Consider the following 25,951-nt stretch of genomic DNA (forward strand, 5'->3'; position numbering starts at 1 on the left):
TGCATTGAAAATTCATGTACTAAATTCGTCAAATGCCACGGGCAATTTCAATTCGTGCGTGGATCTTTGTTTTGTGACAACGAACTGAACAAAATACTAAAAAGTCGTAGGCAAGTGTTTAACTTATTGGTTTCTACAGACTATCGAAATTCTGATTTACTTTTTTTCAAAGATCCTTTTTTGTTTGCATTAAAAATCTGTCCGACCTGTCTTTGATACACTGATCCATTGACAGGTGCACAGTCAAAGATGATTGCTTAGTTAGAATGAACTGGTGGTATTAACCGTCTGAGTTCTTGTCGGTACAACTTATGAGACAGACTTTCTCCTTTAAAGAGAAAGAGCGCAAAATTTCATTGGCCAATACCCGAATCGCGGGCAATCGCATCCATTTTGTGTTTGCTTTCGTTCAAGCACTTCAGCTCCTCCAAATACCAAATTAAAAGCGAACTTAATAACGAGCGGTGATTAAAGTATGAAAATTGACATTGTTTTACTTCCGAGATAAAGAGGTAGGAAGGATAATGTATTAGAAACAGATGCCAAATTGTATAAACAATGTTTTAGAAACAAAGCCTCGTGTCAGTCCTTCAAGACGGTCTTTATCGTATTAAAGAGGTGTTATCAAACGACTTGGAATTTGATGACCTAATTTTTGGAAATTAAATCCCCACGTACGAAGCAAAGAAATATATATTTATGACCTTGAAATACATGTACCTTACTAAATTTTACTATTCAAGTTTGAATTTAATGATAAAATTGAGCCCCTTAGAGATTAAAAAGGGAGTTCCTCTACACATCCACGTGGCGGTATAGTTGTGTTATTTTGTTATAAAGAGACTAGTCCACGACACGCTACACTTGTGTGTCCTAATTGCATGTAGGAAACCCAGCCCTTAGAAGCAAAAACATGTTGCTATTTTCAATTGCCATAGTTGTTTAGCTAAAACAGCGTCGTCTTCACGATTTCCTAGGTAATATAGTCTATGATGTAAAATTTATGGAAAGTTATGAAGTCATAACTTACAAAACCTTGACAATTGTTTAACTTCAAACCAAATGGTTTCACCAAATCCCTATACAACACAGCGGGAATAACAAAATATATATACACAATAATTTAGTCGGGTACAAACCATAATTATAGATTATACGAATTACAAATTAGCTGTATTTTTCTGTTCGGGGACGATTTTCAAAAGAGTAACATTGTTTCTTGTGGTCACTATGATTCTTTTATTTGCAATTGACGGGTAACTCTTTGTTTGTTCTTAAGACATTCCAGATGCTTGTATCGAATCCCGAAAGGAAAACCGTTACTTGACAATTACTTGTCAATGGCGTTTTGACCACCGACATCGACATCAAAAGGACATATGTTGCCTGCACGCGCACAACAACCTCGCATTTTGAAACGATTAACTCATTACTGATACTATACCCTGATTCTACTGCTAGCAACCTAGGAAACGACAACTAGGAAAATTAATAGCTGGCAAGCGAAGATGGAATTACGGGTGCATTTTCAATTTCTGATGAGCCTGATACTTTTCCTTCTTAAATAATGTTGTGCATATAATTAAATCTCAGTCTGCTTGATCTCCTTGTCGTTCGTTTGAAAGTTGCGTCAGAAGGGGGCGGCAGACACCAGAGTCTGAGACTCGGAAAGTCCACAAAATAGACTCGAGGTAAATTTATTGTCTGTAAAGGAGGCTTTGAAATAAAAAGAAATATTTACATTCAATTTTGCATCTCTCGCTTTAATTCAAATATTCAACTTCAAGACAGCTATTTTCTTCGTAGTCTGTTTTCTTTTTAAACTTAACATGAAACAAACGTACATGAATGAGGTTAAATGCCAAACTAAGGATACTATTATCATCCACTATTATCACGATGATTCGTACAACGGAATTGTGCTGTGATCTAAATAAAAAACTCCTACATTTGCTAAACCAATCCCTCCCTATCTCCCTCGTGGAATAATCGTGGACGACTCTTAAATTCTCGCGGTCGCCCTTTGTTAGAGCGCCACGCTTACTTCCGGAAAACGATGACACTACAGACAATCTTAAGTACAATTGATGCAGCTTTTCAAAAATAGTCTTATTTAGGCCTCGTGCTTGTCTCGACATTCAAAGCACATTGTATAGAATGATGCTGTAAATAAGCATTGTTCACGACCTCTTTGTCCTCATTTTAGAGAAAATTGTGCTCAAAGAGTCACTTGGCTTTATCGTAATTTAACCAAATTATTTGCGTGTTTAAACGGGAAGAATACTTTTTGTTGCCCATTCGATCAACAGGACTTGGAAAAGAGATGCTATGGGCCGTTAAGAACTTTCAAATCTTGCAAGTTGAGATGCAGGATTAGAGAAAGTAATTTCACCCGGAAAGACAACGGGTGTGTCTTAGTGTTACTGCTGAGAAATGTTTCCGCAATGATTACAGTTGAATAGGCTTGCCAATATTTCTATTGAATATCTATTTCCTGTAGGGAAAAAAATATTATTAACCATGTGCCATTTTTAAGGCGTTTTTCTCGAATGTAAATGAACATTTGACACTTCTTTCAACTTGGAAAATCTTTCGTGTAGCCACTTCCGCATGCGCGATTGAACAACCGGGACAAATTTTCAAAGTTGATCGTGGTAAACAAGCGAGTTTGAATAAATATTACTAAAACGGTCGTTGATATTAAAAAAGCTTAACGCGTGCGTGTAGCCACCAGCTTCGGCCAGCTAATTATCCTTTGAATTTGCTCCTTCACGCCAGACCCCGGTTCACAACATTAAAATTGAGAACCACTTCCTCCTCATTAAAACATTTACCAAATTTGCAATTCACCTATTTGATGAAATATAAAAAAATCTTTTGAAAAGCAATAAACAATATCTTGTAAACTGAGGATAACAGCTTTAATGAAACAAGAAAACCATTCGCAGTGATTTATTTTGATTTTATTCAACGACAGTTATACAGATACTCTTCGACACATCTTCCTATCATCTCATTTTTCCTGACACTCACATTGTATGTCTAGTTTTTCACACTCTCAAACACACTAATTCCAGCTTTGTACGTCGAATACAATAACCTCTGCTAAATAATGGACTTAAGGGACCTAAAGAAGTAAAAGAGCTCGTGGTCTTTTTCTGGTTTGTAAATTTACATTCTGGTTTGACAATAACCATGGAATAAAGACGAAACATAACCGTGAAGTGTTTTCTTGTTTAATAAAAGCTCATATCTTGAGTTTATAAGATGTTCTATTTGCCAGCATAACTTTTTGTGTATTCTGATCATTGATTCTGATTGTACTCTTTAATCTTGCTTTAACCACCCCACCCCACCCCCCGTGACGCATGTTGACAAATTAATTTTCGCTTGCTCAAAATGGACGATGTTTATGACCATTTTTGAAAATTGTGAGAATGTTTGAGTTCTGTAAACTTTAGAACATCTATTATGTATTCAATACATTTTTTCTACTATAAACGAGAGACCTCTATTGTAGAAAAGCTACTTGTCATTTCGGATGCTGTATTCTCTGGGTAAGAAATGTGAAATGTCAAATCTTCAGTTAATAAAATTGAATATAATACAAACTATTTGATGAATTTTGTGTTTAGATTGATAGAGTAAGATCTGCGTCGAGTTTACTGTGATGGCCGATCCAGCGTGGAAATTAACTCCTCAGGAGGAGAAAGACCTCAATAAATTTCAGAAATTCTTTTCATTTAAAGTTCGTGTACATTTCCTGTTGGTTGTTGCTTGTCGTCGTTCAACTAACGACGATTTCCCGCTGCCAATAATCAAAATTACTTCACTCTGTCATCTGTAGGTCGTTCAGGTGATCGTTCAGTCCAGACTTGGGGAGAAAATCTCCGCGATCTCAAAACCAAATGCAATGGGCTATGATTGGGTATTGAAATGTTTTTCTTGTTTAATAAATCTGTCACTGTGTCATGAATAGATGTGATGTGTTTGCAGTAACGCTTTTCTCAAGATTGAAAATCATGCAGCTATATAAAGTTGTTGTTACAGTGACATGCTATCTACGTATAAGCTCACTCATACTCACACTCACAGAGTTGGGCTTCAAAATCACCTCGTAACTATTTGAAAATGGCACTTTCACTCCACTGATTGGTTCATTTGAAATATTTTAGCAAAAAGCTTGCCGTCATTGTTGGAGAAATGAGTTTGCCACAGATTAGCAGGAGTGCAATTTTGTGTTGTACTCAACAATTGTGTGATGAGCTTAGTAGCTTCAGCTTCATCATTCAATTCCCAAAATTAAATGCAGTTACCTTACAGTCAGTTTGCCATCTTTGTTGCAATTGAGAATTTTTTAAGTTGCCATGCTTTGCTCTATATATTTAGTTCAATCTGGCAATCACCGACATCCATGAAGTTCTAGAAGAGACAAAGAAAGTAATGGGCAATAATAGATTGCCTTCTGTAGATAGTCCATTATGTGTTGAAGTTTCATTAAAAACAAACGAGGTATGCATTATTTTACAAGGACATATTGCTTTGGACATGTGTTTTTGACCTAGAGTTGCCAATCTGTCATGAGACTGAAGACTTAATATTCCTGGTATATTTAGATTTTTCAATAACAATTTTTATGCTTGCAAAACAAATGTTGCAGAACTGCACCTTCTAGGAGAAATTCATTATCTCACAAATCCTTGCTTTCATGTGATTTTACACCATTAGTTAACTTTTATATAATTTCTTATTCATTAACAGGGCAATACTATGGTCTTAGAAACATGGAAGTTAGGAATGGATAGAAAGTAAGTCTTAAAGAACATGAGTTGATTTTCTGGAAATTGGTTGGGTGAACCCCCCTTGAAAATTTTGAAAATGACATATGTGGGTTAAGTGCAAGATACTTAATAGTCCTGGAAACCTGGCAAAACTTTGCTACACCCCCCTGGGAAAATCATTGTCCTTTCTGTCAGATGACTACAGATTCTCTCCTGATAAAGAATTACTTTGAATACATTATCTCCACATTGTGCCCAGCATGTTTTATAGCTATTTGAGAGCTTTTTATTCAACTATTTTCAATGATATGTCATCTTTTGCTTATTCTGATGATTTGCACAGATGTGAATATAGCAACAAGATAACCTTCACAGTTTACAACAGAATGGGAATTTTGCTTCGATCTCTGATTGCTGTCACACGGGTTTTACCTGCCTATAAGATTGCTCGTAACCAAGGTCAAGATTATATATTGTGTTACAGGTAAAGAAATTACATATAAATGGTATTATAACATTTGTGCAGGGCTCCCCCCCCCCCTGAAAAATGAAACCTGCACAGATAATTATGTATGCTTTAAAAGAAATCTGCTCAGAGATAATTTATTATTCACTATGTAAACAATGTTGGTTTTGATTGGTCAACTACCTACAAATAATTCTCGATATCTGCAGGTTATGACGTCATATCTACAAATAATACTTTCTACAATTTTAACAAAAGGATGTGAAAAACATTCAAAAAGCGGCGAAACTGGCTTTGAACATATTTACGGCATATTTAAAGCAGAAGAACTTGAAAAAACCGTTTGACAAGGACAAATTTGCGAAGGTTTTAAAACTGTTTTACGTTGATATGTTTTAAAAATACTTCAGTTAGTTAAGGTGAATAATAAAACAATTGTTGAATTTGGCTTTTGCATGATGTCAAGAATTATTCAAACCTCGGTCGACGTTATCCGCTTCGGCTACGCGTCGGTAGATAGCTAACATTGATCTCGGTCTGAATAATTCTTGATATCATGCTCAACCTCAACCAATAGTTGTTTATTAGTCTGCAATAACCAGGGGTGGATTATCCATTTGGCTTTCCAGTAATCTTGGCTTTCAATGGTGGATTATCCAGTAATCCAGGATTTCAAGAGGTCCGTGTTATCTAGACATATTTAGTGTTTCACGTGTTAAAACCGTACGAGCAGTTGAATGCAGAGGAAAAATGGCTTTCGTACTGTCTACTTTTTAAATGTGCGATGCTCAGAACTCGTAAAGTAGTGGGTTTTCCCAGTTTCCATGACCATTTAAATGATTTTAAAAATTTTGTTTGAACTTTAAAATGAACTTTTTCCGATGGTTTACACTATGGCCTACAAACAGAAAGGGCAAAAGCAAAGAAATGGGAACTTGATGAACGCAAACGTCGTCAAAAGACTCAACTTTCTTAAGGGCTGTTCATATGAGCCCGGCTAACCGGGATTTAGTGATGCATTAAATGATTTTGATGCATTGAAAGGGGGCAAAACTTTAAGCGTAAAAATTACAACTGTTTGCTAAGCGCCACAAGTCATTTCTGTTGAAATTCTCAAATTAGGCCAAACTGGCTGTTTCAATTTTAAATGTTTTGCGCTGTCATTAAATCAGTATATTGTGAAATTGCTCGAGAAGATTTATCTAATGATAAGTATAGAATCGTTTCCATTTGCCAAAATCATCTAACACCTCACTGAATCCCGGTTAGCCGGGCTCATATGAACAGCCCCTTAGCCTACAGGCTCTATAATTAGTAATCCGCCACAGGCAATAACTATTTGTTCTGGTTAATTTAGTAGCTGGTTTATTTAGTTACACACTTGTTATTGCTCGTAGCACTAAGTTAATGTCGTAATAAAATTGTCGTGGTAATTTTGCGTGATTTATTTCAGGTGAAAATCAGTGTATACAGTACTTTTAACTTGTTTTGCTTTCAATACTTACATACCCTGTGAACTTCCAGAGACGCAGAACGACCAAGTTCATCAAACTGTTTTGAATGCTAGTAACATTATTGTGAATATTAATTTCAGTAAATTCATAGTTAATTTGTGCGGGTTCCGTTTTTTTGGCGGGGGGGGGGGAGGGGGAAAAATAACCAGTATGATTTTCGTTTAAGAAGTTTTATTTACGGAGATAAAGTCTCGTAGTGAAGGTTATTTTTTATCTCTGACAAACTGTTTTTTCTCTAGAATTTACTTTGGTCAAATAAAAATTTCAGATTTTGGCGAAAGTAAGTTCTTTATTCATTTAAATACTGCATGCATCCAGGAGTGATATATCTCGAGTGCATGTTGATACAACTTTAAGTTAGCTGTAAAAAGTCTGTGAAATCGCAAGAGCATGTTCTCCTCTGTGTTTCCAAAATATTTTAACCTGCCTTGGTGAAACTTTGGTGTAGGATCGTAGTACAATCGTATCTAGTATCTTGCAAAGTCTGCGAACTACGTCTACTTTTTCACTCGAGTTAGATCGTAATGCAATCGTATCTAGTATCTTGCAAAGTCTGCGAACTACGTCTACTTTTTCACTCGAGTTAGATCGTAATGCAATCGTATCTAGTATCTTGCAAAGTCTGCGAACTACGTCTACTTTTTCACTCGAGTTAGATCGTAATGCAATCGTATCTAGTATCTTGCAAAGTCTGCGAACTACGTCTACTTTTCACTCGAGTTGGATCGTAATGCAATCGTATCTAGTATCTTGCAAAGTCTGCGAGCTACGTCTACTTTTTCACTCGAGTTGGATCGTAATGCAATCGTATGTAGTATCTTGCAAAGTCTGCGAGCTACGTCTACTTTTTCACTCGAGTTGGATCGTAATGCAATCGTATCTAGTATCTTGCAAAGTCTGCGAACTACGTCTACTTTTTCACTCGAGTTGGATCGTAATGCAATCGTATCTAGTATCTTGCAAAGTCTGCGAACTACGTCTACTTTTTCACTCGAGTTGGATCGTAATGCAATCGTATCTAGTATCTTGCAAAGTCTGCGAACTACGTCTACTTTTTCACTCGAGTTAGATCGTAATGCAATCGTATCTAGTATCTTGCAAAGTCTGCGAACTACGTCTACTTTTCACTCGAGTTGGATCGTAATGCAATCGTATCTAGTATCTTGCAAAGTCTGCGAGCTACGTCTACTTTTTCACTCGAGTTGGATCGTAATGCAATCGTATCTAGTATCTTGCAAAGTCTGCGAGCTACGTCTACTTTTTCACTCGAGTTGGATCGTAATGCAATCGTATCTAGTATCTTGCAAAGTCTGCGAACTACGTCTACTTTTTCACTCGAGTTGGATCGTAATGCAATCGTATCTAGTATCTTGCAAAGTCTGCGAACTACGTCTACTTTTTCACTCGAGTTGGATCGTAATGCAATCGTATCTAGTATCTTGCAAAGTCTGCGAACTACGTCTACTTTTTCACTCGAGTTGGATCGTAATGCAATCGTATCTAGTATCTTGCAAAGTCTGCGAACTACGTCTACTTTTCACTCGAGTTGGATCGTAATGCAATCGTATCTAGTATCTTGCAAAGTCTGCGAGCTACGTCTACTTTTTCACTCGAGTTGAATCGTAATGCAATCGTATCTAGTATCTTGCAAAGTCTGCGAGCTACGTCTACTTTTTCACTCGAGTTTGACTCGGTTTTCATCGCGTTTACTATTGTGCACAACGTGTAATAAAGGGTTAAGTATATTTCATCCGTGATGTGAAAGGATCTTACAGGATCTTGGTTGGATGTTGTAGGATTTTATGGGATCCTACTCAGGAATTTAACTGATTACTTTTGCAGAAAATGTACAACCTTCGACATTAAATAACAACAGATTATTTTTTTCAAAGTAACATGGATTTATCGTACTTTTCTGTAGGTTATCGCATTGTTTCTGTCGGAAGTATTGCGACCCCACGCGGAGGATTGACGCTTTCTGTTGGGTATAGAACCAAACTCGTCCTACCTCACACCAACAGATCAACGTCCAACGATTCCGTCATGTTACCAGGCAACGACGAGAATTTACAACTTGTTCCAAATACAGACTCTGGGATGCAATATCCCGTTGCTATGACCACTGAATTGAGGTGAAATCATTGAAAAAATGTATTAAACGGAAAAGCTACCTTAACGTAAGCGTGCTTGTATTTCCAAGAAACCAAATTTCACTGTCAAACACGCGTGTCTGGGGAGGGGGTCAATTCTCGCATTCTAACTTCTCGTCGTACCTAAATGAACTTTTTTTCGGCCGCGCGTGGGAAGATTAACTTTTGGCGGGAAGAAGCATTTCAGTTATTTTCAGTTTAATGAGTGCATTGTCTGTCTTTCAATTGTCAGCGGTTTGTCATAAAATATAAATGTTTCTCGAGCTGATTTTTTCTACGTAGGCACCATATTGTCAAGGAAATCGCTAGTGCCGTAGAGGATACTGATTTGTCTCGTAGCAACGTTTCACCGCAAACATTTGATACAACCGCGAGTTCTAAGCCATCCGCGACGACTGAACACTCTTCTGCTAGCCAAACTGAACCAGAAAGGGATAGTTCTACTTGCAACACAAATATCGAAAGGTTTGTAGATCTTACTGTCTTCTTTTGCATTGTTCATTTTTTGAACTTCTGCGAAATCTGAAGTAAGCATGTGCTAACTGGGGGATGGCAAGGGTCCTGATTGCGGTTTTTTCATGTTCATGTATTGCTCAATGGAATATTAAACAAGGAAAGGCATGTACAGTGTCTTCTAACAACAATAAAACGTAATGATATTCTCTTGTTATATTTAGTCATGATTCTTAAAGGTTTATTAGAATAATAGGTACAATAGTTTTAGAACTAGAATTAGAATGAGAATCAGAGTTTGAATTGGAATTAAAATTAGAATTGTTGACGCTAAGTGCTAAAAATGTTATCTCAGCAACTACGTAATTCAGCATTTGGGCTGTGAAATAGATAATAAAACCGATTGGTCTATCAATCTAACCAGCCCTACCAGCATGGAGGACAAGAAAATCACGATTACCTACTTGTTTTGGTTATTTGGCTTGATGTCCTTAGATAGTCTGCGATAAAGAAGACTTTAAAAATACGACGTCGTTATTTAAAGACATCCAACCAAAACACTCGGGAATTTTATTCGAAGTTCGCTCGGTTGTTTCGAAAGTACCAAGAATTTACGGAACACGCACTTTCTTTAGTTTTCCATAAAAAATTTATGACATTTTGCCATGACGTAATCTTTACCTTCAACTAGAACGAGGAAATTCTCGGAAACCAAAGGTACAACAGAAGCGGCGTTTGTTCGTGACAGAAAGCACGCATCGCATGTACGTAGACGTCGCATAGTATTCATGTTCTATAGAATAATATAAAGTGAGTTAATCGATTTGATCTTATGTGCAGGAAGGACTCGTTCCTTTGTCTTCCACGCCACCATTTGCAAGTCTACTCGTAAATAAGTCCGACGAGTCGGGTAGTCAACACACCTTGACCGGAAGTACGTCTCAAAGTTCATCAAAGGTGCAGAAATGCTCTATCACACGAAATTATACCACGCAGCTATCTGATAACATTGCAAAGAACATTTAAAATGACTTAAAGACTTTTCGGATGGAATTGTGTTGTTTTACTTCTTTTTTTGAGATAATGAACTTTGTTGGTTATGCAAATTACGTTGCTATGACGTCAAATTTTCGAACATTTCATTCACAAGTACAAGATTTTAATGAATGTATGTGCGAATGAATGTGCGAATGTTTGATTTTTACGACAAACTGTCGACGAAAGCTACATTTTCTTGTACTTAATCATCCAATGTGATGTAATATCCATGATGTGTTTCGAATGAACTATTTTAAATGTTAAAGAAGTAGTTACCATGTCATCATGAATGTTCTTTGCATTGTAGTTAGAAAACTGTGAGGTAGATTTCGGTGTTATAAACACTTTAATCAGAAGCGACGGAACAGCAGAGATGGAGTCGCTTCAAAACTTCCCCGAAAATTCTTCTGAACTTCGCACTACCCTCTGGGAAGTGAACTCCGCACTACCCTCTGGGAAGTGAACTCCGCACTACCCTCTGGGAAGTGAACTCCGCACTACCCTCTGGAAGTGAACTCCGCACTTCGGAGCTCCTGAACTCTGCGGAAGTGAGCACAGTTTTTCAAAAGTAGTTTTTTTTTTCATCAATCTTGCTGTGTTGTTTTGTCGAGGGCTTCTGTAATTAACGCAAAAATGATAAAATTTAACTGTAGTGTTTACGTTCTTGTAGTTATTATCATATGTAGAGATACACTTATTCTCGTTTTGCCACAGAATGTCGGAAACACTGAGTCGAAAAATGATACTTTGGTCACAAATCTTGGACAAAACAACCCCGAGGATGATTTTATCATGGTCGAATTGGTTAGTTCTGTTCAACAATGCAAACAGCTTTCAACAGTTTGCCATTTTTCCATGTCCGTTTATTCTAAACTTCATTTTCCGACAGAAAGCCGCGTTTGCGTCAGATAATTCGTCGGCAGGACTAACTCGTTTCTATCGTGAATGTCAGAATGCCCCACCACTGCAGTTGTTCCATCAGTCTTCAGCTCAATCTGTGCATGATGTATTGGTACGTATAAGCCTTTGACATCTGTGCATGATGTATTGGTACATATAGGCCTTTGACATCTGTGCATGATGTATTGGTACGTATAGGCCTTTGACATCTGTGCATGATGTATTGGTACGTATAGGCCTTTGACATCTGTGCATGATGTATTGGTACGTATAAGCCTTTGACATCTGTGCATGATGTATTGGTACGTATAGGCCTTTGACATCTGTGCATGATTTATTGGTACGTATAAGCCTTTGACTTCTGTGCATGATGTATTGGTACGTATAGGCCTTTGACATCTGTGCATGATGTATTGGTACGTATAGGCCTTTGACATCTGTGCATGATGTATTGGTACGTATAGGCCTTTGACATCTGTGCATGATGTATTGGTACGTATAAGCCTTTGACATCTGTGCATGATGTATTTGTACGTATAGGCCTTTCACATCTGTGCATGATGTATTGGTACGTATAAGCCTTTGACTTCTGTGCATGATGTATTGGTACGTATAGGCCTTTGACATCTGTGCATGATGTATTGGTACGTATAGGCCTTTGACATCTGTGCATGATTTATTGGTACGTATAAGCCTTTGACTTCTGTGCATGATGTATTGGTACGTATAGGCCTTTGACATCTGTGCATGATGTATTGGTACGTATAGGCCTTTGACATCTGTGCATGATGTATTGGTACGTATAGGCCTTTGACATCTGTGCATGATGTATTGGTACGTATAAGCCTTTGACATCTGTGCATTATGTATTGGTACGTATAAGCCTTTGACATCTGTGCATGATGTATTGGTACGTATAGGCCTTTGACATCTGTGCATGATGTATTTGTACGTATAGGCCTTTGACATCTGTGCATGATGTATTGGTACGTATAAGCCTTTGACATCTGTGCATGATGTATTGGTACGTATAGGCCTTTCACATCTGTGCATGATGTATTGGTACGTATAGGCCTTTGACATCGGTGCATGATGTATTGGTACGTATAAGTCTTTCACATCTGTGCATGATGTATTGGTACGTATAGGCCTTTCACATCTGTGCATGATGTATTGGTACGTATAGGCCTTTCACATCTGTGCATGATGTATTGGTACGTATAGGCCTTTCACATCTGTGCATGATGTATTGGTACGTATAGGCCTTTGACATCTGTGCATGATGTATTGGTACGTATAGGCCTTTGACATCTGTGTGCGTGTGAACAAATTAGGGAATTCAGAATTCAGCAAAGTTCATGGAATCTTTGGAACCAGGAAACCCCCAAGAATCCAGAATCCATGCAATTACATCCGGAATCCGTTTTTTTTGGAATCCGAAATCCGGCAAAGTCCAAGGAATCTGGAATCCAAAATGTGGAATCAGAAATCCACAGTGCGGATTCTGGGAGCTGAATCTAACACCTGCGACCACGATCTAAGTGATGAGCATTTAATATATACGACGAGTTTTCTTAGAATAGTCATGTTTCTCATGAGATGTCGAAAACATGTCTATTCTAAAAAAAACTCGTCGTATATAGTAAATGCTCCTTAGCCATAGTGCTTCTGCGAAATTATGGAATCTAAGTGGTATTATTATGTAAATTGAAATGCAATTTGTATTCACATTTTGTGATGAGATCAAAATGGTAGCCATTGCCTTTCCCTTGGGAAGTCCTAGGGCAGTCTTTTTATCGATTGTCGCGTATTGTCGCCACTTTACCCGTTCCCCTGCTACACCATGTTTGCGCTACTGCGCATGACGAGATAAAATGCATCAATTCTGTTACTTTCATTTTGCAGGATACCTTGGGAAATGAACTTGATGTTTATGAGCAGAATATAAAGAATTTCGATGACTTTATCGACCAGTTGGAAAAAAAGGAAGACCAACCGAGTGTTAACTAAATTTCTTTCTAACTTTTTATTATTACTTCACGTTGGGACATCCGCTGTACTAAATAGTGCTGGCTAATGTGATGTGTCTTAAAGTCTTTCATGTTGTAGATAAGATAGTTTATCAAAGATTACTTTTAAAACAAGTGTTTTAAGCATTTTTTATTGAATTGAAATTAAAATATTGTTGTGAAAAATTGCGTGACCAAATGCTTACTATTGAGCTTCTATGCTGAGTAAATTTGGGAATTGTTGGGCAGGCTATCGCTTACTTACGAACAAAACGACAAAGAGCCTTCAATTATTTTGGCGAACTTGCCGTATCGAAATGGATATGAAAAGAACTTGGAGGCAACCTCAAGGAGAAAGCGAGCTTAGGATATATAACAGCTTAACTAAAGAAAAGGTTTGATAATTAAATTTTCGTAGTACGCTGTAAAAGTTTCCTTATCAAAACTCCAACATCCTTTTATAAGATGGTTCTTGTGAAGTGAATGTTCCAATTTGCTAAAAATTCGATATTTTTTTTTCCTAAAAATTAGGCATATGGCAGTTGACATAAGTAGCGCAATAAGCCTGCAGATTTACTCTAGTGATGTAGATTCTGAAAGATTACCATAAATTATAGCGGAAATAAAAAGTCCATCTGGCTGCGCTACTGGTTGAAGTAATCATTATCTGTTGACTTCAAATTGTGTATTTTTTCATTTCATTTGTAGAATGACTTTGTACCACATAATGGTCGCCTCGTTAAATGGTACTGCTGTGGACCAACAGTTTATGATGCATCGCACATGGGACATGCACGGTATGTGAACAGGGAATGCAGTGGCTGATCAATGCTCATTTGACAGATAGGGCACAGATTTTCCAGGGGGGTGCACCATTTTCCTAGCTAAAGGTGACAGGGCCTCAAGCTATTGTAGACTTATAGGCTTACGGATGAGTGAACCTTTCAAAATGAAAGTGTTATTGGCTTTCAAGGATTCTATATCAAGTCAAGGAAGTTATACATTGTAGTTGTATAGCTGTGTAAGCTCCACTTATTTTCTCAGACTTACTGTACAGCTTCCTAGCGTCTAATACTATTATAATATCTACTGTATGTAAAACAATTTTAGAATTTTTCTTGGCCGGGTGGGTGTTAAAGAATTAAAGAATTTTATGGGGTACCCCCCCAGGAAATCCACCGCTTGAGGGAATGTCTTCGACTTACCATTGTCAGTAATCGGGTGTGTGGTAACTTACTGGGTTTTTTTATCATGTGTTGCAGGTCGTACATTTCATTTGATATACTGAGAAGAGTTTATCAAGACTATTTCAATTATGATGTATTTTATGTAATGAATATCACTGACATCGATGATAAGGTATGGTGCCCTAAAGCCTAGTTCGCTTGTGGTTTTACAGTGTGTAATTCCATCCACTACGAAGATTTGCAACAATCACAACTATATGTGAACTTGCATTGTAATTGTTGTAATTTTGTTGCAGACAAATTGGGAGCTGTTGTAGAAGTTAAACTTTTCCTAATTTTTTCGTGAAGGCCGATGGCAATTCGTCTTTTGTTTCAATTTCTTATACAATATATGATCAAAATCCTTTGACCAAACTTTGCCATTGAGAAAGCTTGTCACAAAAACTGAACTTAACCTGGGCATATTGTATCAAATATAAGCAATTAGAAGTCGAATGTGAGTTTGATACCAGTATTCAAATATCTTCTGATTTACAACAATCACCACTATATGTGAACATGTAGTGTTGTAAATCATTTGGAAGTGAGGAAATTAACTACAACTACATCTGCACCATGCTTAAGAAAGACTGTGATACCCACAATGAATGTGGTACAATGAAACAGTGTCTAAAGTCTTCATATTTCCTGAGGGCACAGCTTAAATGATGTATTTTATAAATTGTTACAAATTACAGCTATCACCATGTTGACGTCTGCTTAATCATAGCAACGTCAAAAATTGTTGCGTAATCAGTAGCATTTGCTACGCTGTTTTTAATGGAGGGGGGGGAGGTTACAAAACCCTGACAGCAATGTCTATTACATTTTGTTCATACTTATATTTTCAATTGTACAATTGAACACAATTGCTTTAAAAATTTTATTTGCCCCCTTTTGCTAGTGGCACTGAGACTGCTCCACTTTAAAAGTGAAATTCTTTGAAGAATCTGACGTAGCGTCACGTGACCTACGTAAAAAAGAAAGCCTTTTTATTGGACAATCCAAGTTTGAAGTACAACATCAACCAGAATTCCCTTTGGATCACGAAAAAATATCAAGCGTTTGCCTTCCCATCATTATCATGTACTGCATGTCACTTATGAAATTAATCGTAAAATAGTTTTTGTGTTTTTTTCAAAAAGATTATTTTCAGAGCTAGAAGAAACTTCCTCATAAAGGAGTACAAAGAGAAAGGTCATCCTACTGAACAGATTTTAGACAATGTTAATGAATCAATGAAAGTATGCCTGCAATGTGTTTTCATTAATGTTGTCATTGGGTGATTTTCCTAGATGATCATACTCCATTGGCCTTTTTTGTTGTAGAAATTTGCCGACAAACTGAACAAGACCACTGATCCCGAAAAGAAAAATATGATGGAGAAAATAATTGTGAGTTTTTTCGCTTTTAAAGCCAAGCCTGTGTGCCAGTAATTTTGTATTTATTTCACGACTGTTTACATGAGATAAACGAGAGTCGTACTTTCGAGAGGGGGGGGAGGAGGGTTGTGCATGACTTTGTCACATGTGCAGTCACTTTGTACTTTTGAACAATCACATCGAATCGTAAGTGAAGATGATTGTATGAGGTTTATTGCTCGATCACAAGCAAGCGATCGTACGTATTGTGTGCTCGATCTACCTTACACTTGAAATTATTCACCGTGTTTATCAAAGACTGTCACACCTAATTCAATGCCATCAGAATGGAAATATCTGAATGATGCATGTACAGTCACTGCAAATTTATGTTTTAGCTCGAGTAAGCCATTGGAAAGCGTTTCGTTTACTTTGAATACTTAATTGCTTAAAACATCTTATGTTGTTGCTTTTTTGTCAAACGTTAGAATGGAGTTGCTCCTGCAAAAGAAAACCTGGAGCAAGCCTCTCGATCGGATGATCATGACTCTATGTCCGCTGCAGTCAATGTAAGCTGTTTCTTTTTTATTTGTTTGGACGAAATATTTGTTTTATTGTGACGAGTATGTGTTTGGCTTCTCCATCCAACTTTGCTAAACATCATCCTAGTTTGCCCAACATCATCCCACATCGTCCAACACATCCCACATCGTCCAACATCCTATATTGTCTTACATCCTCCTGAATTGTCCAATATTATCCTACATTGTCCCACATCGTCCATCATCGTCCTATATTGTCCAACGTCATCCAACATCGTCCCACTTCCTCCTACATCATTCAACATCATTCTGCATTGTTCAACATCGTCTTCCATCGTACAGCATGGTGTTTTAACGATTCAATATTTGTTTCACCAACTATGTTGGACGATGTTTGTTCAACTATGTTGAATTCCGTGAACGTGCCTTAAAGCTACTGGCTTGAAAATGCATTTGTATTCTGTGAAAAGGCAAATATTTGTGGTTGGAACGTTCCTGTTATAAAAAGCTGAAAGATGTAGAACACAGATTTAAACAAACGCATTTTCAAACCAGCACAGGCGTGCTCATTATGTAATCATAAAATTTCCTTGTTTTGAATAAAGGGCTTTTGTCGTTTATTCTTTAGGAACTGCTTGAAAAAGCTTTTGATCCATTGTCTGCATGGCTAGATAATCAGGTAGGCGTTGTTTGTGTATGTTGGACAATGATGGTTTTGAACTGGATTTCTGCTTTGTGAAAAGCACGATTTTTTGTATTGGCCTAACTTTGAAAGTTTGTTACACGATTCATCATCATTGAATTTCTTTTCGTTAGTTTGGATCAGAAATAAGAAAACATGAAATATTTTCCGAACTCTCAAAACATTGGGAAGACGAATTTCATAAAGACATGAAGGCTTTAAACGTAAGTTACGTCGTGGTCATTTGTACATTTATTGATACTCTCTCATATCACGTGACATGGAAATGTGTGTCATGTTGTGATCACGTTTGTACACACATTGATTTACTATCCTGTCACCATTTCGTCTGCATCTTTAATTAAAGTATTGATTAAGGAAGCAAACGAAATGCTTTTTCATACTTATAAAGGAAGAAAATGATGAAGAATGGATATATTTGGTTATAATTCTCCTCTTTTTCTACCCAGATACTTCCTGTTGATTGTCTCACGAGAGTTAGTCAGTACGTCCCAGAAATTGTTGCGTACATCGAAAAGATTATTGAAAACGGTTACGCGTAAGTTTTTTTACTGTCGTTACACCATTGAACTAAAATACATGGAACGCTACCTGTCTACCTGTAATAGAAAAGTCTAATAATTTTTTGAAGCGAAATTTTACACCCAGACTCGCGAGATTTCACCCAGACACGCGTGTGTATTCAATCAATTTTCACTCCGCGAAAGAATCTCGAAACACTACACACGCGTGTCTGGGTGTAATCTTGCGTGTGTGGGCGGAAGATTTGGCTTCAGTTATTTGCTTCAGGTAGCGTTCCATGTAGTTCAATGGTTTACATACATATATATAGTTGAATGGTTTACATATATATAGTTCAATGGTTTACATACATATATAGTTCAATGGTTTACATACATATATAGTTCAATGGTTTACATACATATATAGTTCAATGGTTTACATACATATATAGTTCAATGGTTTACATACATATATAGTTCAATGGTTTACATACATATATAGTTCAATGGTTTACATACATATATATAGTTCAATGGTTTACATACATATATATAGTTCAATGGTTTACATACATATATATAGTTCAATGGTTTACATACATATATATAGTTCAATGGTTTACATACATATATATAGTTCAATGGTTTACATACATATATATAGTTCAATGGTTTACATACATATATATAGTTCAATGGTTTACATACATATATATAGTTCAATGGTTTACATACATATATAGTTCAATGGTTTACATACATATATAGTTCAATGGTTTACATACATATATAGTTCAATGGTTTACATACATATATAGTTCAATGGTTTACATACATATATATAGTTCAATGGTTTACATACATATATAGTTCAATGGTTTACATACATATATAGTTCAATGGTTTACATACATATATAGTTCAATGGTTTACATACATATATAGTTCAATGGTTTACATACATATATATAGTTCAATGGTTTACATTCATATATATAATTCAATGGTTTACACACAATCATGACGTCAAGAACCCCGTGTCGTCACCTGTATCAGTCATTTTACTGGTCATTTTTATTTCAATATAATGTATTTCGGCCTTCCATTTGCGGGTTTGCATTCATCCCAAATGTTGCCCTCAAATCAACCGACTTTATCGCACTACTTTTCCATCTTATTCTTACTTTGTGAGATAAGATTTTTCTTCCGATCCACTAAACGACTTTCTAGGCTGTTCGCGTTCAAGGATAAAATACCTAAAACTCTGAAATCCAATCTTTTATATTCTTTTACCTGTCGAAGCCGTTCCGCATCGTAAGTGGGTAAAACCACCAGCCATCTCCTCACTCGTATTTCAGAGCATTTAGGTATAACTTCTTCCACAGACAAATCTTGTAAAAATCGTACTCCATCATCCATACCATGTCATTATCAATCAATCTCACTGCTACATTTGATGACTTTAAAACCCTTTAATCTTCTTCAGACACCAAAGAACTTCTTATTCGTGGAAGCCTTTAAATTAACCAAATAAAACCCTCTCTTAATTTCCAAGGAAACTCGCTTCAGTTCGCCTCAGTTATTGTAATGTTATTTTGTCTCTTGTTATATTTGTTTGTGTTTTTCGTGTCTTCTATGTAATCTCCGTGTCTGACTTCATACCGCCTTATCCCATCTGTTTGTCACATCTTTTATCCAACCTTACAGTTCAATATGCTATCATGAATATGCAAAACCAACATGTTAATATTCCACATTACCCTTAATTTAATGTTGTTTGATGTCTTGTGCGTCAAGGCGAAACATTACGCTTTTCAAAAAAATACTCTTTGCTTATTTTTGTGTTCTACTACTTTTTAAAAGCACTCTGCTGGGCTTTATTCTTTACGCTGTACATGAATAAAATGGCAAATATACTCCGCTTTTCTTTGACTTATTTCAAAGTCTTTTTCACTTATACCGTTTTAGATACGCGGCTGATGGCTCAGTATATTTTGATACAGTTAAGTTTGCTTCGAGTGAAGGCCACGAATACGCTCGTCTTGTCCCGGAGGCTGTAGGAGATTTGGATGCGGTAGCCGAAGCTGAGGGAGAACTTAGCCAGAACGAAATGGGAAAGAAATCCAACCGGGATTTTGCCTTGTGGAAAGCCAGCAAACCGGGGGAGCCTGCTTGGCCATCACCCTGGGGTAAGGTAAGGTCATCGTACTGTATATACGCATCTACCTGGGGTAAGGTAAAGTCACTGTACTGTATATACGCATCTACCTGGGGTAAGGTAAGGTCACTGTACTGTATATAATCTACCTGAGGTAAGGTAAGGTCACTGTACTGTGTATACACATCTGCCTGAGGTAGGGTAAGGTCACTGTACTGTGTATACACATCTACCTGGGGTAAGGTAAGGTCACTGTACTGTATATACACATCTCCCTGGGGTAAGGTAAGGTCACTGTACTGTATATACACATCTACCTGGGGTAAGGTAAGGTCATTGTACTGTATATACGCATCTACCTGGGGTAAGGTAAGGTCATTGTACTGTATATACACATCTCCCTGGGGTAAGGTTAGGTCACTGTATGTTCACATGGTTAAAGTTAACTTGTTGAAAGATGATTTTTTTCAGTAACTACTTAGCAAAAGTCCAATTCCTTTAATTTATTAATGAATGATTCTCCTTTAGGGTCGTCCTGGTTGGCATATTGAATGTTCTGTTATGGCGAGGTAGGGAATAATACACTAAAATCTCGCGTATTTTTCTTTGAGGTATTTTTTTTTGCGCGATGGATTGACTATCATTGTGATTTTAAAAACTCTGTCCAATATTAATGACGTCTTGTCATCTACGACCTTATTCATTACAACAACATCTCGAAGATCTCGGTTCAATAAATTTCTCTATAAAGGCTGAGAGAGCGATGTTTATTAGAGGATTTTTATGACATCATACATGCTTTCTTGTTGTTTGCTTTGGAAATTTTTCACTTTTTTCGTTGTGGACGTAGAGTAATGGACAGCCTAAAAAATGTTTTCAGCCAGTAAAAGTGCACTATTTAACGGGAAGTGAAGCTTGCATGTGATAAATGGCAGTTTAATACGTCGCCACAGAGGACTGTTCGTTGATGCATGTTAAAGCATACAGAGGTCTTGACTAGATATGAGAAAGCTCACAGGACTAGATTGTGACATTTGTTCAATTTCTGAAATGATTCAGTTGTCGCAATGGCTGCTTGTTTTACATTCGCGCTTTTAAAGTAAAACGATCGTTAATAAAAGCAAGGATTGCTTTAGATGTGCGTTCTCCGTGAAAACTGATCCGTTTTGTAGAACGCAGAAAATGCGTTCTCCGTGAAAACTGATCCGTTTTGTAGAACGCCGAAAATGCGTTCTCCGTGAAAACTGATCCGTTTTGCAGAACGCAGGAAACGACAATTGATGATAACGTTTGCTGAGAGGTATTAAATCATTTTTGTCGTTTCAGCGATGTTCTGGGTTGTCCTATCGACATTCACACTGGAGGAGTCGACTTAAAGTTTCCTCATCACGACAATGAAATGGCACAGACTGAGGTAGGACACAGCTGCACGTTGGGACTATGCTACCTGACAGGACACAAGTGCATGATGGGACACAGCTGCACGACTGGACACAATTTCATTATGGGACACAAATGCCTGACGGGACAGAGCTGCATGACCGGACACAAATGAATGATGGGATACAAATGCCTTAGAGCTGCATGACCGAACACAAATGCATGTTGAGACACAAATGCCTTATAGCTGCATGACCGGAAACAAATTTATGACGGGACATAGCTGCACATAGATGCATAGTGGAATGCGGCTGCATCACGATACAACAGCATGACGATACACAGATGCACTATGGGACACAGCTTCATAAATAGCATATAGATAGATGATAGGAAAAGTTCAGATTACCGTCTAAAAGACTAAGATACTTCAATGATTGTTGCTGAAATACTACTACGATACTACTATGACTGTTGTCGCACGATATAATTTGTTTTTTTTTGCAGTCTTATTACAACTGTTGCCAATGGATCAATTACTTTCTTCACGCCGGTCATCTTACAATCGAGGGATGTAAAATGTCGAAATCATTGAAAAACTTTGTTACCATCAAGGTACGATTTACTTGGCCGTTTTTAGCTTCGATAATCCTACATCTTCCTACTGCGTTTGACTTTCGTCTTGTTAATTGTTCGTTTTGCATGGTTTTTGTTTTTAGGAAGCATTGGCTAAGAACTCGGCACGGCAAATCCGTTTGGCATTTTTACTTCACTCTTGGCATTCCACGCTTGACTATAGCGAAAACGTGTTGAAAGAAGCTGTTCAAGTTGAGAAATTGTTCAATGTACGCCACTGATCTTGTTCGATAATCTAAGTTGTAGCTTTTCCCTTTTTTTTGCTACAAAAGTAAGCTCAAATTAAAAAATGCGTTTGGTTTTTCCTGTCGTGTCGCGACAGTGCTCAAATCACGCGTGACTTACACGAAGTCCTCGAACCAATCAAAATCTTTCTTGGATCGTTTCATGGGCGAGTGTCACTAAAGACAACTGCGCTGAAACATGGTTGACAAGATAAATTTTCACATGTAACACTGCATTGCCGTGAATTTCTTCCAGATAAGGATGAGTGGCAACTCTTAAGCAACATAACACGCAAATATAACCAAACCACCGAAAGGCATCTCGTCTTCTTCTCACTTCTACAATATCAATGTTTTGCAGGACTTTTTCCTTGCCGTCAAAGACATACTTCGCAAACCGGAAGTTTTTTCTGCATCCTGTCACAACTTTCACGAAGCTGAAAAACAACTGCAGGCAACGTACGTTGATCAGTTTTTTCGTCGTCATTCATATTTGATTACTCTTCAAACGAAAGGGATCACCTGCTTTTGTTACTTCTTTTTTAGTTTACATGCGAAAAAAGCCGACGTTCATCGTGCCTTATGTGGTAGGATCATCTTATACGATGTTTTTATATGTTGATTGAAAAGAATAAAAGAGGTTCTTTTTAAATTATGCTGATACATTTGCATGTGTTGTACGCGTGGCAACCATCAATGAATGTGAAGTATAGCCGGCTATGTGCATAGCCAGCGATAACCAATGGCATTGCAATATTGGTATTTTGAATATGAGATTGGCGGTTATAGTTCATGAGCCATGATGGTTAGTTAACCATGGTGATTGATGTGCCCATGGTGATTGATGATGAACCATGGTGATTCATGTACCCATGGTGATTCATGAAACATAATGGTTAATGAACCATGGTGATTGATGACCGCATGGTGATTGATGAACCCATGGTGAATATTGAACCCATGTTATTGTTATTATTGAGAATGCAAAGTATATTTATTCAAAGCTTTCGTGAAAGCCATCACTTGGTTCTTGTCTAAAATGAGGTTTTTTAATTTTTGTTGCTAGATTCGATTGATACGCCAACAGTTCTTTCTCACTTGCAGTCGTTGGTAAAAATCACGAATATTTACATCGCAACGAAGAAACTACCAAACGAGTCTCCGAATCATCAACTGCTAGAAAACATTGCGAAATATATCACAGACATGCTTCGGGTTGGTAATAGCACAGAATAATGATTATACAGAAGGGTCACTCAGGTGTTCAACGCGCCTCACGTCGGCCATTATTCCAGCCAGTTGATTAGGACTTGTCACTTGTTTCCAACCATTAAAATAACATGGCGTCAATACTTAATGTTGAATTCGAGAATATTTTGACTTAAGAAATGACTTCGGATCATTTGAAAGGTTGGGAAAAAGTCAAAAAGCCTAATCATCTGGCTGGAATAATGGCGGCCACAATGCGCGGTACGACATGCGCGGTACGACATGCGCGAGAACAAAAACATCAAAGGTTCCGACACGATTGACCCTTCTGTATAGTCTATATTCTGTGGTAATAATTAGCTCGTAGTAAAACATTGAAAACTGATGTTTCGAAGTACTTGTTTTTTCCATTTCTTATGTTATCTATATGTCAAAAACAATAAAATTTTTCGAATCGCTTTTGATAAGACCATTTAGCCATCAAAATATGACATAAATTTTGCACTGGCGAAAGTGTTGGCTTCTTTGCCCTTAAGAAAACTGCTTTTCTCAGTTATCGTTAGTGTTGCAGTTGAATCTGTGATTTTTTTTACGCAGGTTTTCGGTGCAAACGAAGGTCCTCAGACAATAGGTTTCCAGACATCTAGTACCACGAGTCACGTGACGAACCATGAAGATATCGCTCTTCCTTACGTGCAACTTTTAGCCGAGTTTCGCGAACAAGTTCGCAACATCGCGCGACAGGAAAAAGTTAGCGAAATAATGAAGCTGTGCGATCTTCTGAGAGATGAACATTTGCCGAATCTAGGCGTAAAGCTCGAAGATCAAGATGGTATTTTGCTTTCGCGAGAAATCGATTTTTAGGAGTGTCGTGAACTCGTTTTCTTTGTCTTGTAGATAGTCAATCGTCGGTCATAAAATTCGTCGATGCAAGAATATTGAAGAAGGAAAGGCAGCAACAATTGCAGGTGCGTAGAATTAAAGAGCGAGTTTCAACCATCACGCATTGCGAGCGTTTGTTTATTTTTATATGGGAGTCTCTCTCGGATAATTTCACTTTTCCTCTTTTACGAAAATATGATTAAGTATAGTTGTAGAATCACATGTAAATTTTTTTAAATGAAAAAATTTATAATTCAACAAGGATTGCTGCGATTACGAAGGTTTAAATTAGGATTACGAAGGATTACGAGGGATCAAGGATTACGAAGGCTTAAATCAGGCATTAGATTTTTACTGGGACACGTTTTGGCGTCCTTATTGATACATATTTTTACACCAGTGTCACACCACTAACCTGAAGCTTATTCGTAGTCATTCTTCATGATTTCTCCGCTTTCAAGCATTCATATACGAACAATCGAAGATGATTTTTACTTTTTTTCACATTTTTCATTCAAGGAATCGCTCCATTTTTATTGCAAATCGGATGAAAATTTGCCACAATCAACCATTATGCGATGAGAACAGAATATGAAGGACGCGTATTTTCATTTACAAACACACATTTCTGATTTACTAGGACAAAAAGTGCGTATAAACATTATGTGAAATCACGCCATGCCCGCTTCAAAAAATGACCGATTACGCGCGCAGTGCATGATGGTTGACGAATGAAAAGCTTGTTGTTATAGTGACGGTGGGTTTAATATTATTTTAATATTATGACCATTCTGACCATAACTTTCACGACAGGAATTAGAAAGAAAGAGAAGGGAAAAAGAAAAATTAAAATTGAAACAAGAAGAAGAGAAGGTTCGTTATTCTTCAACAGCAACGCCATCTTTAACAGTCGAAGTTGTATGACGTTTGTTGTATTTTAAGGCCGCTAAGTTAGCAAAGGCTAAAATTCCACCTTCACAAATGTTCAAACACGAAAAAGATAAATATTCAGCGTTCGACGAACAGGTATGAGAACGAATGATCTAGAACCCGATGTACCGATACCCATAGTTCTATAGTTACGAATAATGCAAGCCGCCATCTTGACAGGTTGCAAAAGTGACGATACTTACGAGTAAAATCTGCTTCTTCTAGCCTGATAAATTGTTTCAGAGTTGATAGTTTGGTATTTCAGTGTTTTATAGAATTGTTTTGTTTTTATCTTCTATTTGACTGAGAGTTTTGTTTTGCCATCTTTCAAGTTGGCGTCTTCACCTCACTTTCTAACGGTATTTACATTGGCGTAACTGCGACGAGCTATGGGTGGGAGGGTAGAGCCGCGTGCGCGCAAGCTCCCGAGGGGGCACCCCGAACCGAGTTATTTATAAAAATTAGTATGAAAACTCGGTTTTATACTTGAGAAATTTTCATGTTTCTTTGTTGTTTTTCGTTACTAGTAAGTTGACTTTTATGTCGTCTTTAGGGCATTCCAACTCACGATGGAAATGGCGAAGCGATCAGCGCAAAGCAAATAAAGAAGTTAAAGAAATTATATCAGCAACAAGACAAACTGTACAATTCAATAGGGCCTGGAGCGCAAAACTACATCAAATAAATAAAAATGTGCATATTACGAGACTAGCGTGGACATTATCCTTTGGCAATTGTTAACGGACAATATTTCACATAAAGTCCTCGATTTTTTTTTTCAAAAATAGTCAGAAGCATTATTCTAAATTTGATGTGTAATATTGTGTGTGTACAGTAGAGTTCGTGGTATTGTATCAAACGTTAAAAAAACAATGAATTCACAATG

At 37.2% G+C, this 25,951-nt stretch overlaps 2 protein-coding genes and 1 long non-coding RNA gene across 3 annotated transcripts; all 3 read left to right on the top strand.

Annotated features, from left to right (window-relative positions):
• Positions 1 to 221: 221 nt before the first annotated feature.
• Positions 222 to 1,747, top strand: LOC124444078. The gene is made up of 2 exons (XR_006947819.1): positions 222 to 512; positions 1,280 to 1,747. It is a non-coding gene; the product is annotated as an uncharacterized LOC124444078 (long non-coding RNA).
• A 1,642-nt stretch (positions 1,748 to 3,389) lies between these two features.
• LOC124443727 (autophagy-related protein 13-like) lies at positions 3,390 to 13,497 on the top strand. Its single transcript, XM_046994237.1, has 14 exons — positions 3,390 to 3,557; positions 3,636 to 3,748; positions 3,848 to 3,928; positions 4,390 to 4,512; positions 4,762 to 4,808; positions 5,125 to 5,265; positions 7,001 to 7,041; positions 8,683 to 8,893; positions 9,194 to 9,376; positions 10,056 to 10,128; positions 10,205 to 10,321; positions 11,117 to 11,206; positions 11,292 to 11,414; positions 13,208 to 13,497. The coding sequence occupies exons 2-14, from the start codon at positions 3,671 to 3,673 to the stop codon at positions 13,310 to 13,312; spliced, it is 1,413 nt and encodes a 470-aa protein (XP_046850193.1). The 5' UTR covers positions 3,390 to 3,557; positions 3,636 to 3,670; the 3' UTR covers positions 13,313 to 13,497.
• On the top strand, positions 13,453 to 25,949 carry LOC124443725 (cysteine--tRNA ligase, cytoplasmic-like). Its single transcript, XM_046994235.1, has 22 exons — positions 13,453 to 13,706; positions 14,020 to 14,108; positions 14,574 to 14,670; positions 15,683 to 15,781; positions 15,866 to 15,931; positions 16,387 to 16,467; positions 17,069 to 17,119; positions 17,257 to 17,346; positions 17,593 to 17,681; positions 19,615 to 19,840; positions 20,333 to 20,373; positions 21,131 to 21,218; positions 21,692 to 21,799; positions 21,904 to 22,029; positions 22,406 to 22,503; positions 22,591 to 22,631; positions 23,111 to 23,259; positions 23,851 to 24,085; positions 24,151 to 24,221; positions 24,949 to 25,008; positions 25,078 to 25,161; positions 25,619 to 25,949. Exons 1-22 carry the CDS (start codon positions 13,530 to 13,532, stop codon positions 25,748 to 25,750), a joined length of 2,298 nt encoding a protein of 765 aa, XP_046850191.1. The 5' UTR covers positions 13,453 to 13,529; the 3' UTR covers positions 25,751 to 25,949.
• The last annotated feature ends 2 nt before the right edge of the window (positions 25,950 to 25,951 follow it).

Source organism: Xenia sp. Carnegie-2017, unplaced genomic scaffold (genome assembly GCF_021976095.1).
Source record: "Xenia sp. Carnegie-2017 unplaced genomic scaffold, XeniaSp_v1 HiC_scaffold_21, whole genome shotgun sequence".
NCBI classification, from domain to species: Eukaryota; Metazoa; Cnidaria; class Anthozoa; order Malacalcyonacea; family Xeniidae; genus Xenia; species Xenia sp. Carnegie-2017.

What these genes read in the sequence shown, in the direction of transcription:
- LOC124443727 (XM_046994237.1), top strand. Translation starts at nt 3,671, where the DNA reads ATGGCCGATCCAGCGTGGAAATTAACTCCTCAGGAGGAGAAAGACCTC. An exon ending in AAGTTAGGAATGGATAGAAA is followed by an intron (nt 4,809 to 5,124) that starts GTAAGTCTTAAA and finishes TGATTTGCACAG; the next exon opens with ATGTGAATATAGCAACAAGA. An exon ending in GATTATATATTGTGTTACAG is followed by an intron (nt 5,266 to 7,000) that starts GTAAAGAAATTA and finishes TTTTTTCTCTAG; the next exon opens with AATTTACTTTGGTCAAATAA.
- LOC124443725 (XM_046994235.1), top strand. Translation starts at nt 13,530, where the DNA reads ATGCTGAGTAAATTTGGGAATTGTTGGGCAGGCTATCGCTTACTTACG. An exon ending in TCGCACATGGGACATGCACG is followed by an intron (nt 14,109 to 14,573) that starts GTATGTGAACAG and finishes CATGTGTTGCAG; the next exon opens with GTCGTACATTTCATTTGATA. An exon ending in AAAACTTTGTTACCATCAAG is followed by an intron (nt 21,800 to 21,903) that starts GTACGATTTACT and finishes TTTTGTTTTTAG; the next exon opens with GAAGCATTGGCTAAGAACTC.